Genomic DNA, 15,399 nt, shown 5'->3' on the forward strand with positions numbered 1-15,399 from the left:
ATTTTTCTAAGCCTTTTTTCGACCGGTTCCCAAGTTAGTCGATCTCTGGCACAGGCAAGCAGGTTTTTCCTCCCGTAAACTCAAGAAAATCGACCGTAGAAGCCACATTATTCCAGACATTAAATATATTGTGTTAGGGTTAGGGACCACGAGATGGCGGCACATTTGAGCTGTCTCTCTTCACTGTGTACCGCTTAATTAGTGATAGCCTTGGGCCATCTATCTCTGATTGGTACCAGTGGAGATTGAACTGCCCACTCAGTCTCCAAAAGTTAGATAGGGCTAAATGGCCTCACCTACTCCCATATACGGGAATAAAAAGGCGTTAGCTGATTTTTTTTTTTTTTTTTTTAATTTAATTAACTTCGCCAGAAAAAATAGCCCTTTGGCTTTTTATTTTATGAAATCTTGTTATCCAACATTCCAGATCTCTGGAATTAATGACATTGTAAGGGGGTCAATTCAGGCTCAGGGGCTGATAGAAAAATATAAGACATCATTGTACGGGTAGTATTTAATTCGGTTAACTTGGATTACCTCCATCCTGAATGACAATGCAATTAAGAGTGAATCGTGGGAACAGTGAGCATAATTTTCTCACATATAAAAATAATATCAATTATTTTTGTCTGATACCGATTTTTATGAAGAGGAAAATCGGCCTAGTGCTTTAGGTTTGGAAGTGCGAGCCACATATTCACTTTTGGGTATTTGTATACGTGTTAGAACCAAAAATGTGTTTATGGAAAGAAATTAATAACGTGTTGTCTCGCCTTTAGCCATAATAAATGCTTCAGAGCATCATGTCGAACACTTTATATTTCTGTTGGAAAGTTGGAAAATTGTGTTCGACTTTTCCATTTTTCATTAATAACTCCACTGATGAAGAGGGCCATCTTGACTGTACCCTAACTCAATGTTTTGAAGCAACTATGTGTTCCCACTGATGTTCTGTCTATTTCATGTTGGACTCTGTAGTTGTAGTCAGTGCAATATTCAGATATTAACGCAGTTTTATCAATATTTGTTTCTTCTCGGTTACCTGCTAGCCACACACTGACAGCTGTGCAACAGAAAATCACCTGGAGAAGATAAGCTAGGTTCAGAACTATATAAATATGCAGGAACAAGATTCAAAGAAAGACTCTTATTATTTTTAAATAAAATTTACTCAACTGGTATCCCCCCAATAGAATGGAAAAAAGCAATTGTGATTCCTATCTTTAAGAAAGGTAATAGAGATGACCCTAAAAACTATAGAGGTATCAGTATACTGACATGAATAGGATCTGCAAGATGGAGCAAGGTCATGAAAATAGTTACAGAGGCCAATCAAGTAGGCCAAAATGACGTATTTACCAACAAACGGATGTTGGTAGTTCCCGCCCTGCAGGTGCGAGATTGCAACACATGTGCAGTTGCTTATTTACTTATACTTACATGTATTCGAACCCAGTCTCATTTTTGCGCATCGACATACAAGTGAGCATTAATGTTCTAAAATTCATCAACATACATATTAGGTAATATTGAAAATACATAATAGTAAAATAGAGGGGGTCGATAAAAAGTCAAGAAACTCTTGAAGGGGTAGATGGTCAAAAAAGTTTGGCGACCCCTGGATTAGAGAATACCTTGTTTTTTTATATGAATTTCACCTTCAAAGAGCTGCTGTCCTCTTGTACATCGATAATCTTGCTGTTCAGATTATCTAGCTCTTAGCCTGCAGACAGGCTAAGGGCTAGATAATCTGGAAACCTTGATCTAGAGACCAAACATGAAACTTTTTTCAAGCCACTTCAGGCCTCCAATTAAGCAGTGCAATTTGGTAGCCCAGTATGAAACTGGGCTAACACTTAATATGAATTAAGTGTTCAAAGACTCTGTCATCAACTTCTGTTTTCTTTTGAAGAATCAAAAATTATATAGCTTTGTATGGTATTCTTGTATGTTCTCTGATGTAATATTTCTTCCCCAACAAAATTCCATAAATGTGATAACCGATTTATAGAAGAATCTTGATTGGACATCTCCCAATTTGATATTGTGGAAATGTCTCTCAGAAAACAGACTGTAATAATATGATAGAAAACAATTTAGTCTGTTTCTTAATATCACAAACAATAATGCAATAATAAAAATTAATCATTTTGCAAGTACGAGTTTCGCACATTTATAGCATCGAATTTACTTTTACGTGGTAAGTTATTTAAACACACAAGCTCATGAGTTTGTTTGGTACAGCACATCTCTAAAGTGCAATGAAGCAAATGAAAATTGGCATTTCTTCTACAAAAATAAACTAATGTATACAGCAGTTCTCATTATCTAACGTTTCACAATTACAACCATTAGATCTACAGAATCCAGTTGGTTAATGTTGAAAAATATTCACCAATGATTTGTAACAAACTGTTTTTTTAGATTCACTGCTGTGGTCACTGACTGCTCCCAGTTTGTTCCAGTGATATTTTGAAGAAGCCTATAGGACTCTTATACCATATATCAAAGGCATCTCTGAATGTTTGTCAAAAATTATGAAGAAATACAAACTCGCTGCTACCTATAAACCAATCAACCAAACTCTCACCATTGATTCTACCTGATATATTCTTGTAAAGTGCCATATTCTTGTAACTTGTCTTACTATGGACAAACAGGAAGATCTGTAAATAAATGAACATCAAGGCCACATCAGCCTTATCAAACCTCACAAATCTGGCCTCGCACAACATGGAGTTGAAAACGCTAACCACAGGATCCAATGTCAAAAGACCAAACTACTACACATAGATCCATATACGAACATGAGTATTTGTATAAAGAAAGTGCTGAAGCCTTACGTCACAAACCCAATCTTAACTGTAACAACTGTCTCACTATCCCAAAAGTCTGGGAAATTATCTTCAATTGTATAAAATAAATTTATCAGTTATATTTTAATTTAATTTAATTACAATCCGATAGTTTTTAATCTCAAACATGCTACTGTATACATAGAGGGATTTCAATATAAGCATGTGCACAAATGTGTTTTTTTTTAATGTAATTCTTATTGTTGTTTAATAACTGTACTGATGATTTCTTATGATACTTAAGACGAAATAATAAAAAAAAATGAAATAAAATGATCAGTCCAATATCCAAATTAGTTGAGTATTAGACCATTACTGCTAACTAGTACTCAGCAGTATTCACGGTTCTCAAAACAAGGTCCGGGTTTTGAAAAAATTTAAGTGTTTAATGCTATGCATGCAAAGATTATATTAAGGTATTAGGTTCTGCTTAAGGAACCCATAAAATCTATAGGGGCACCTTTTATAACACTGATTGTTCCTGCTGGAACACAGCATTATCTATTGCCCAATTGAAAAATGTATCACCTCAGATAACTAAGGCCTGTCTATACTTTATTATTTTTTTTTTGGAGATTTAAACATCTTAGTATATGCACATTAATATATTTTTATACTTTTAGATATGTCCTGCAGTGCAAACTGGTAACTGGACAAGACGGTTTGATGACGGTACTAAAATTCCATATGCTTCATTTGCTAATAAGTGGGTTGGATATGAGGACAACATTAGTTTACAACATAAGGTGAGGAGAAGAAAATATTTTCATACAAAATTCACACTCAAAATCTTTCTTCATTTAAATAAATAGTACTTTAATTAACCATTATCATTTTAATATCTTGCATTCTGAATATATTAAACAGCTATGTTCTCTCCTTTATTTTGAAACAAAGTATTCAAACTTAAGTATTCAGAGTCATTGGACACCACTGATTATACTGATAATTGTCCTCCTCTCATTCCGGATAAGCAACACTAATTAGCCCATGTTCATGCATTCCTAAGAAGGGCGACAAATCTTTATCATCTAATTTTTCTCACTTCAATTCTTTCCACAGTAACACAGAAAATCATTAACAGTCAATCAACTCCTATGCTATCTGGAAACCTCTTACATAATAAATAGCTGCCAGTATTGATTCCACAACTATTAGTCAGCAGAGGATCTCCCACTTGCTTTGTACCATATACCCTTATACAAATGCTTGAAAATGTTTAGGGGAGGGGAACTCAAATGAGTATACTGCTTTTATTTATTAGGGATATTCAAGCAAGACATAGCCTGCAGGATTTGAAGCATTAAATGCAGCTAAGTGTAGAGTTCAGACCAAACTGGGATTGTCAAGATCAGATTGTTACTTTAAGACAAACAGTTGAGAAATCATGAGCATAAGGTACCAAACGAAAAGCTCTTCAAAACATTGTGTGGTATGAATGGGGCATTATACAGAATACTAGAATATTAATTAAAAACTTTAATCAATCAATACCTTCCTATATTACGGCAATGTTACATTGCAATCTTCAGGGATCACAAAACAGTGATACGTGCACGCAAGCACTAACACTAAGCAAATGAGGCTGAAGACAAATTAGCAAGTACTCATACAATTTACTGGCAACACACCTTCACACATAAAAAACTCAGCCTGCTTTAAAGACAGTATAGAAAACCTCTCACTCCAATATACGATGATTGTGTTTTAATGTTTCCTCCTTATTCACCAGTGTCACACTCAAAGATACCTTGGACCTCATTCAAGCCAAATTTCCTCCCGATATCTTAGCCCTATTTCAGTTCACCATGAACTCAGGCTATTTCATTTGGAAAGAAAAGTCCTACAAAAAAAAAGGGGGCAGCCATGGGTTCTCCACTCTCTCCACCCTGGCCAACTTCTTTATGGAGACCCTTGAAGAAAAGCCTTAAACTCTGTCCCACAAAAACCCACTGTTTGGCTACACTACATGGATGATGTGTTTGCTATTTGGTCACATGGCCTGGATACACTCCACAATTTCTTAACCCACTTAAACAGTCAACACCCCAAGATCCATTTTACCTTGAAAAAGGAAAGCAACAGTCTCCCTTTCCTAGACACTCTGATTATATGCCAACCTGATAGATCCCTGGCTTTCTCTGTTTACAGAAAACCTACACATACAGGCAGATACATTCACCAGCAGTCACCCCCCCCCAACAATATGGGATTATAAAAACCCTATATAACAGGGCAAAATTAATCAGTTCAGATAACAATGCCATAATCACTGAACTAGACCATCTCCTTAACACCTTCTTAGCCAATGGCTACAACCTCCCAAAAAAATATTAAACCCAGGTAACCATAACCCTCTCACTCCCCTTCAAAGCAGAGATTACTCTAAATCTATCACCATTCCATATATTTCAGGTATATCTGAAAAATTAACAAAAATCCTAAGGAAATATGACCTCATGACTAGTTACAAACTACTAAGAAATTGGCATTTCTTATCTGCTCCAAAGACTGGCCTGGGGTATACCATGGTCCCTTGCAGTTGCAAACTGTCCTACTATGGCTAAACAGGCAGAACATCCAATTTTAGGATATCTGAACACAAGGACTACATCCGGTTCCACCAATACACCCACCACAGGATATGCTGGAAAAACGCCACTACAGCAAGTATAAGTACGAAATACTATTTCTTGAATCCACCTCAGCTCTGAAAAACTTTCTAAACTTCAACAAATTGAGAGCATGAGACTTCCCCAAATTTGGGAAGCTTGCATTCTAAGAGCATCAGCCAAACAAAAATCTCATCAATATGGAATGCAAAAAGGTAAGGTGAAGATACTGATTGTCTTGGTTGACACAAATGATTTGAGAGGCAAGAAGTAGTCTATGAGGGAGAGCTGTTAGAAGAGGCAAAACTGAAGATTGTAAGTCTCCTGCCTGGTTATGATAGAGGCGAACTGAGGAGGAGGACGTTGATAGCTAATGAATCAATATGTAGGTTGTGCAGAAGGAATGAGGTAGGATTTGTGGTCTGTGTTTGATAAAAAGAAAGATTTCTCTAATGCTGATGGATAGCATCAAAATGGTTTTGGTGTGTGTGTCTAGAGATAGCTTTGTTCACCGAGCAGGCTGAAGCACAAATTCAGGAAACCTTAAACACTTATATCCCAAGATCCCATGGAGTCAAAGACTCATCTAGGAAGTCCTTTCGTCATACACACAGCTCATCATACCGTGCCCTAAACACAATCAAATTCTCTGTAGACCACCCTCTCAGGCCACCCATTCCAATTATTCACAATTCTGAATGCAAAAAAAAAAACTGCTTCTCACACCCCCTGTTCACACCCTACTTATAAAATTAGGGTGCAAGCAGGTGAGTTTGTGTGAAGGTACCCACAAGGTAAGTGAGTGTGAGAATGACCAAGTGCAGAATCTAGTCTCTCAAGCAAAAATAATGAATAGGTTTATCAATTCAGGAAGTGAAGGTGGGAGGGGACCTAAAGGGATGCTGCAGTTTCTATATACTAATGCTGGAAGTATCAGGAAAAACAGGGAGGAGTTTTTAGCATTGGTTAGTGCAACTAACCAATGCTAAAAATAAAAGATGCAACCTCACCGAAAGTTATAGGCCTTAGTGAGACTTGGCTTACAGAGATGGTGTAGTTATATGGATAGAATATGAAGAGTTTAGTATTTTCAGGAAAGATAAAGAAGATAGGATGGGGGGGGGGGATACTGCTGATGATAGCAGCCAAAAAGAATAGGAGATAGGAGGGAGGATGGCTGTTCATTTGAAGCAGTTGGGTGGGAGATTAAGGCCAGTAAGACAAAATATATAGTTCGTTGTTGCTATAGGACAGGTAGTTCCCATGGATAATCTGGAAGCCATGCATTGACAAATTATTACAACGGATGCAGTTTGAGTGAATTCTATGGGGGAGGGGACTTTGACGATGGAGATATAGAATGCAAGGAAGAAAGATCATGTGGCAGGAAGGAAATGGAATTTATACACCTACTGAGAGATAATTACTTGAGGCAGCATGCAATGAAGGGAACTAGGCTAGTAAGAGTATTGGACCTAGTTACAGGAACAGAAACAGCTATCCATAACCAAGGTGGGCACATTTTCTCCTATTGGTGAAAGTGACCATGCAGTCTTGATTTGGGAGATCGAAAGACGTGAGGAATATATATGTGGAACTACAAGGCAGTTGATTATGACAAGCTTAGAAGGAAGCTTAAATCTGTGCCTTGTCATAAAACACTGCAGGGTAAGAATGATAGTGGTGCATAGGAGATAGTTAAGGGTCATCTAGAGGAAGCAATATTAAATTATATACCTAAAGTAAGGAAGGTTAATCAAGTAGGAGTTAATGGATGAGCTATATCATTAAGCGTGATCTACAAAAGAAGAAAATGCTGTGAAGGATATAAGGTGAAAGGTGAACAGCATGGCAAGGATAGCAAAATGATATGATAAGAGCTGAGCAGGCCAAAGGAAATCCCAAAGAGCTCCTTTGTCGTGTGGCAAGTAAAAGGAAGAATGACCATGGAAGATTAACTTTAATGAGTGATGATGGTCATGAGTTGACAGAAGCAGAAAAATAGTTGAGTTACTGAGTGACCACTTTGCAAGGATATATCATCCAAGTGAGGTTGCTGCTTTAACATGTGACAGACACTAATGTGGAAACAGAGATGGATGAATTGGAGATTCTTAGGATATTGCAGAATCTCAATGTAAATACAGCTGTGGGATTAGATGGGATTACAAGCTCAGTTTTTATGAGAATGTGCAAGGGAACTGGCAGTGCCTCTGACTACACTCTTTAAGTCTCAGCCTTGGTAGAGTCTAAGGAAGTGGAAAGAGGTCATGATAATTTCCTTGCATAAGGGAGGTTCTAAGACTGCAGTAGCAAATTATAGGCAAATCAATATCTCAGATATGGTGGTAAAATGACTGGAAAAATTGATCAAAAAGAGAATTCAAGAATGGGTGGATAAAAATATGATACTGCATGAAGGACAACATGGCTTTGTGAAGGGCCCGTCATGCCTTAGTAATTTACTAAGTTTTTATAATAGAGTAACAGCTGAGTTGGATAAAGGAAATGGCTACACAATGAATATGCTGGATTTTGCAAAGACATTTGACAGAATACCACATGGAACTCTGTTGTGCAAATTAGAACAAATGGAGATGGATAAGAGGGTGACAGATATCAAAAAGTGGTATCATGGAGGGGCAGAATCAAGGCAAAAACAAGTGACTAGGAGTGTGCTGCAAGGTTCAGTACTGGGACCACTGCTGTTTAATTTGTACATAAATGATATTGGAAATAACCTGAAAGGAAACATTCAGTTGTTTGCTGATGATTCAAAATTAGGTACAGTAATTGTTAATCAAGTGATGTGGAGAGCTTGCAGGATGATTTAAATACACTGTCACAGTATGAGCAAAAGATAATGGATGTCAGTTTAATGTGGAGAAATGAAAAATTATGCATATCGGAATAAATAGATTACAAGCTGTGTACCACATTGATGGAACTGTACTTAATGGAAATAGATAAAGCTAGAGAATTAGGGGTTTTGATAGACAGAGAGTTTATGTTTAGAGGACATATTGCTTATTTATTAATGCTGAAATATACCTACTATAGCAATAAACTCCTCTTTCTTGTTCCTGATAATTCTGGAATTAGTAAACAGGCACCACAATTTGTCCTCTAACTTTTCATATCCATGTATTATCTATTATCCTTTTGGTTAAAATCATTAACTGCTATTATTCAGCATTCATCCACTCTGGTTTACCTTGTGCCCACCTGGTTAGAGTATTTGCTCTCCAGCCAAGAGACTGTGGGTTCAAATCCCAACAAGGGCATGGATGTTTATGATTGTCCTACTAACCATTTACCATATGTACTGCTGTAACCTGTGTCCTGACACAGTATGATCTTTCATGTCTTTGCATCATAAAAGTCAAATCAAAATAAATAAATAAAAAAAGTTTACCTTGCAGTCACCCTCATCAACACTCGACATCCAGGTCCACTACACTGAGGATCATCCCTTCACCCTCACTTTTTTATATAATTCCCATTTTCACATTCACTCATTTAACAGTACTTTCACAAAAATTTTTTTAATTTTTACACTCCAGTGGCTTCAGTTTCCCTGATTATTCATATTATTCTTTTGTTGAGAAAACTTTGGACTTATAGATATATCAAAATCAATCTGTGCATCTACAAACTAGTAATTCTTCTTGCACAACCTGCACACTGAGCTCACTTCATGATGTTTCTTCTTATTTCACTCCTATTTTCACAAAACACTTATAATCCCAGCCCTATTGCTTTTTCTCCCCATTTTTCCAGCAGTATTTTCATTATCCAGTATCAAACCTGAAATGGCTTGAAAAAGTGCTCTTGTTCTTCAGAGCAGGGTTCTTATTCTCACCACAGTACCATATTACAACTGTTACTAATAAGTTTTAAATTTAGAAAGGTATAAGTTTTATTATTATTATTATTATTAGTTGTAGAGTAGGGAGGGCACCACTCAATACACCAACACCATCTACCACCACCACTACCACTAGTATTTTCACAGACAATCGCAAACATCCATGCCCACAGCGGGATTCAAACCCGCAGCCTTTTGGCTGGAGAGCGGATACGCTAACCACTCAGACAACCAGGCTGGCAATTTATCTTTATAAATTTTAAAATACAATTTATGCTTAGGCTCTCACCTAAATCAAGCACAAAAGGACTCAAACTGAACATAAACAGTTTGTAAAACTTAAAAATAATAACAAAAAAACTTATCCTTCATATCACAGAAAAGTCCTACTCCAACTGACAGAACTACTAGCATGAAACCAAACCTCATAATTCATACAGAGGAAGAGGAGAGGGATTAGAATAGGTGCAGGGATTGGCTGGAGTTATGGCCACATCAACCTTCTCACTTTTACAAGACTAGCTAACTTATTTCATTTAAAAAGCCCTTACAAATGTTTCTTATATCCTAAAAGCAAATGTTCCATCATCCTTGTATCTATGCTGTGTACAGTAGTTGCAAAGCAGTTATAGTTCTAGTACTATCTTTATTTTAAATCATGCAGTGTGTAGCAATAAATTTTGAGTCTGTTTGAAAAACAGCAGAGAACAGCATAGTGACAGAAGACAAATTAAATGTCAAAAAATTCAGCTTAACTTTTAATGTGAAATAATATAAACTGGAGAAAATAACTTCCTAATCCCTGTTTGTCAGTATATATTTGAACATTCAAGATCTCTTGACCACTTCTGCAATGTGTTCTCTGAACTTGAACTCTCTTGTTCATCACCCCTAAATTTCCTAGTCTCATCAATTATTTCTTGCAATGCAATTATACGAGGGCTGTTCAATAAGTATTAAGACTAATTTCATTGTCGCGAAACCACTCATCAGAATATTAATTTCTGTGTAATAAAGAAACGTTGCTGTCTGTATTAACAAAAGAAGTTGATAGTGGCATATACAGGCAGGCTGATGTGCCAGAGTGTCACGTGACTAAATGCAAGCTTGTTTCGGTATGCCTACAAGCCGCAACCAGTTGTCGAAATGGAAGCATCCTTGGAACAGCATTATGCGATTAAATTTTGTGTGCATTTGCAAAAATCGGCATCGGACACTTTTAACATGATATGCGAAGCTTTCCACGATGAAGCAATGTTGAGGGCAAGTGTTTTTCGCTGGCATAAAATTTTTAAGGAAGGAAGGCAAAATGTGGAAGATCTTGAATGTGAGGGAAGACCTTCAACGTCCATCACAGAGACAATGATCAACACAGCAGCGATCATCATCAAGGAGGATCACAGAATTACAGTACGCCAGCTGCATGTTGTCCTGAATATTTCTGTGGGAAGTGTTCACTCAATCATGGCTGAACATTTGGGACTGAAACGTGTTTGCGCCTGATGGATTCCCAAACTCTTGACACTGGAGAAAATGCAGAATCGAGTGGATGTGTGCACAGAATGGAAAGAAAGACCAGAACAAGAAGGTGACAACTTCTTAAAATGCATCATTATAGCAGATGAAGCTTGGTTGTATCACTATGACCCTACAATGAAACAACAAAGCAGTGAATGGAAGCATCCGTCTTCGCCTACCCTCAAGAAAGCAAAAACTGTAAAATCGTCTGGTAAAGTTATGACCATAATGTTTTTTGACTACGAAGGCATTATTTACCAACACGCTGTAGAACCCGGGAATAATGTAAATGGCTCATGCTATGCGGATGTTTTATGGACAATGGTACAGCACGTCAAAAGGAAGCGTCCATTACTGAAGAATGGCTTCTTATTGCACCACGATAATGCAAGTCCACATATTGCTGGTTGTGTAGTGGACGTTTTGCAGAACAACAACATAGATATCCTACCACATCCTCCATACAGTGCTGATCTCGCACCCTGCGATTTCTAGCTGTTTCCTCAGCTCAAGAAACCACTAAGAGGCCGCCATTTCGAAAGCAACAAAGCATGTAAAAGCTGCAGAATGGTTTTGAAAGAACTCTCAAAAAAAAGGACTTTCACATGTGTTTAAGAAGTGGATGCAACGTTGGGGCAAATGCATCGCGTATCACGGTAGTTACTTCGAAAAAGACCATGTAAATGATGACGATTAAAGGTAATCTGTTTTCTGTATAAATATAGTCTTATAACTTATTGAACAGCCTACGTATTTATGTAACACCTAGTCTGTACTTCTTTTTCATCCCATAGTGCATGGCATAATTTTACAGTTTGACACACTAAATTGGCTGCAATTATCTTTTATCTACACTAAATCTTCTTAGATCATCCTGCAGGATTTCAACAACATTTTTATGTTTATTATGTTTGATTACATTTGAAATGGTAAATTAGTTATACTAATTATTGTTTAAAAGAAACAGATTGTTTGAAAAAATACACCTATAAATGTTTCTTTCTCTCTCTCTCTCTCTCAGAAAGTAATATATAAATAAATATATTTGAAATACAACAAACTTGTTGACTAAAATTCTGCACAAGCTAGTTAGCTTGTGCAGAATTTTAGTCAACAAGTTTGTTTTACTGTCACGATAAACATAAACCTTGGTTATTAAATCACTTTTTGTGAAGAATTACACGATAAATTTTATTTTTTGGTAGGATTAAAAAGACAAACCCAGCACTGAAGAAATATATGATAAAGATAATATTTTTATATTTATTTTGAATGTAACATCTGACTTACATAGACCACTGGTACAGTGATGCTTAGTTATATATATAATTATTACTTAGCAGAGGTTTAGAATATTTCTATAAAAATATTTTTTTTTCAAAAAAATCAGTAGCTGTGTTGTTTTTAAACATGAAATTTAAATACTAGCTCACTGCAACTTACCTGTTAGGATAACTAATGATATTTCCAGTTTTTTTTTTTTTGTTGTTGTTGTTTTGCATGCTGAGATAAAAAAAATTAGGTTTATTTAATTAAAAAGAAGTAGCTCTCTATAAAAAATAAATTTCTAGAGTAACAGAAACTGGAGTTAATAAAATTGTATTTTTTTTTAAATTCTTAGATGGATTTCATTAAGAACAATGGATATGGAGGTGTCTTCATCTGGACCATTGATATGGATGACTTTAAAGGAATCTGTGGTAGTCCTAATTTACTCTTGAAAACAATTAATGAAGAACTTGATAGACATGTTTCATTCGATTTAGATTTTAATAATAGTGTAGATACAACTGTTCCTTATCCTGTTCCCTTCCAAATTGACTGTACTGAGCCAAACAGTGAAGGAAAATATTTTCCACATGAGACAGACTGCCAGAAATATTATGCATGTTATGATGGATGGTTGGTATTAGAAATGTGTTCTCCAATGAGTATTTTTGATATCAAGAAAAACAAATGCAGATCAAAATACAGTGTTCGTCGTCCAGAGTGTCGAAGAGTGCGTTCATAACATTATATTTCAGGACTTGACATAAAATTCTCACCCACCTAAGTAGTGTGGTAAAGCCAAAAAAAAGCAATTGTGCCATATGTGGTTAGCCAAATATTCAAGATAAGATGGCCAAGCTGTAATATATGTACCATTGACTGAGAAGGGCCTAGAATGAATATATTCTCTATCATTTTCTGTCAGATATGCAAAAACATTATCATCCATCTGTTAACGCAAATTTTAGAATCTCTGTCATTCACAACATTCCTCATAATTTATATTTCAACTTAAGGGAAGAAAATTGAACTGATACCTCTATATCACATTATTATCTGTTTACTTTGTTTATACTCTTGTAAAAAATGGGAAAATTTGTTCTGATACAAATAATCAAAAGTATGTATATTTTTCAGTTCAATGATTACATAAATAAAATGCTCATAAAAACCATGCATAAGTAGTGTTTAATATGTCCAAGCAGAATTTTTTTTTTTTCTGCTTGCAAAATAATTGTTTTTAGAAATACAATAAATATCAATGTAAAACACAATGTAAAAGGGTTTACAATTATTATATATAGAAAAAACAGCCTGTGGCCTCATATAGAAGTGTCTCAGTTGAAATGCCACAAGACTACATGAAATATATATATATTTTTTTAATTTATTTTATTTTTTTCTCTATTTTTTTTTTCCCTTGCAGGTTTCTAGCAATATTAAGATAAATTGGTAAACTTATCATAATAAATATCCTGGATATGAATCTGTTTTACCAAATGGATAAAACTAGTTAACTACTTGGCACATAACTAACAGTAATCTACTTAAAAATCTTCTTTGAGAAGATGGAAAATTCTATGGAGATCGGATGAGAGATCAAGCTTGTGCATTGACTTGTGCTAAAATTCACTGCAAATATTGCTACTAGACACTAAAATATGCACTTAAAAAAAAATTAGCTATTATTAATCTTTCAGACGTACGGTTGTGCCTGTGTTAATGCACAGATACACAAAATGATCTTTAATAAAACTATAGAGAAAATTGGGGAAAACCATTTAGTGGCTTATGCATAATCACTGTTGGTGCCAGGTTATTTTGTGCCCTAGGCAAAGTTTACAAGTGCGCCCCTTATTTCACAAGTTGGATATTTTTTTTAATGAAATTTTAAATATAAGAAATTAAAATTATTTTGGCATGCTTTATTAATAATATACAAAGTAATATACAATATGTATAATATATGAAAATCAAATTTTAATTTTTTCTTGCCTTCAATTTTGCAAAATTTTGAAAGTTTTGCACCCCTTCATGGCTTGTGCCCTATGCGGTTGCCTAGTTTGCCTAAATGGTAATGCCGGCCCTGTGCATAATACACTAGAACCACAGTGCAAATTCAAACAGATTACAGAAACATAAAAGCATTTGCTTTCTGTTTAGAGAACTAGCAAGCCAGTATATACAGACTAATCCTACTGAGAAAAATATGCATACCTTTGGGAACTTATATGTATTTGGGGGGGGGGGGAGATGTGCAGAAAACCTTCATGTCAGTATGGATCCAATAGTGAATAGTTAGAGCTGCTAGCAGCTTGAATTTTTCAGTAGTAAAAAAAAAAGTAAGCATGCATGTACCTGGAAAAAGTGTTCCAAAATTTACAGTTTGCATAGCTACAACTTGAAACAAGCTTAAAGATGCTTACTCAACTAGTTACTGTTCTCTCACAGCATGCATTGCTGCTGCCGTTTGGGGTAATGGAAGAAGCAACTAAGGATATGTGGCCAGTATACTATTCTGTTAACTGAATGTGTTCTGGCTGGTTTGCCTGTTTTGTGAAATGATTAACCTTGCCACCATATTCTAATGCTGAATACAAGTAATGTTATCCAAATCTAATCTGTGTATAAGCGTGTTTCACAAATTGCAAGAATGAAACATTTCCCAGCATATGGACTTCTGAGCATGTACAGTGGTTGTATATGATGAATGAGAAAACATTAGTGGTACAGTCGAACTCTCAGTTATGTTCGTGTATAAAATTTCACAATATCTTGGAGGTATGTCAAGGAGAGAAGCTCCATGGATGGAGGAATTGGAAGGGAAGATATCATCAGTGCTTGGTAACTGGTAAGGAATATTTATTAGTAGTGATGGCAAGTTGTATACCACTAGTGAAAAAAAAAAAAAAAATATATATATATATATATATAACACAATTTAGTGTAAAGTGGATGACATAATCAAATGGGAACAGTTAAAAAAAAAGTTATGAAAGAGATATAAGGAAAGAGGTAGAGAGAACATGCATGAAGAATATCAGACTCAAGCCAGAAGAATGACTAGTATGGTAAGGAAAGCAAAAGTGGATATTAAGAGAGATTAGCCCTGAGATCCAAAGAAAATCCTAAGGAATTCTTTTATTATGTGGCCAGTGGGAGGAGGAATGATCAGTGTTGTTCAGTGAACACTTTATTAGGATATTTCATCTTGGAGAAGTAGTTTTTAATACCAGAGGGATGTGGCAGTTTCAAGGTTTAGAAGTGCAAGAAGAGA

At 35.7% G+C, this 15,399-nt stretch overlaps 1 protein-coding gene across 1 annotated transcript in view; it reads left to right on the forward strand.

Moving 5' to 3' along the window:
• LOC150105629 (endochitinase-like) overlaps nucleotides 1-13,290 on the forward strand; it is a 70,436-nt gene extending 57,146 nt beyond the window's left edge. The window contains exons 8-9 of the mRNA XM_090394955.1: nucleotides 3,479-3,601; nucleotides 12,475-13,290. Coding sequence (XP_090251081.1) covers nucleotides 3,479-3,601; nucleotides 12,475-12,864 — 513 coding nt within the window. The 3' untranslated portion in view covers nucleotides 12,865-13,290. The remainder of the gene's footprint in view (nucleotides 1-3,478; nucleotides 3,602-12,474) is intronic.
• The last annotated feature ends 2,109 nt before the right edge of the window (nucleotides 13,291-15,399 follow it).

This window comes from Typopeltis vanoorti, chromosome 6 (genome assembly GCF_054136105.1).
Source record: "Typopeltis vanoorti isolate ZY-2024b chromosome 6, IOZ_Tvanoo_1.0, whole genome shotgun sequence".
In the NCBI taxonomy this organism is placed as follows: Eukaryota; Metazoa; Arthropoda; class Arachnida; order Uropygi; family Thelyphonidae; genus Typopeltis; species Typopeltis vanoorti.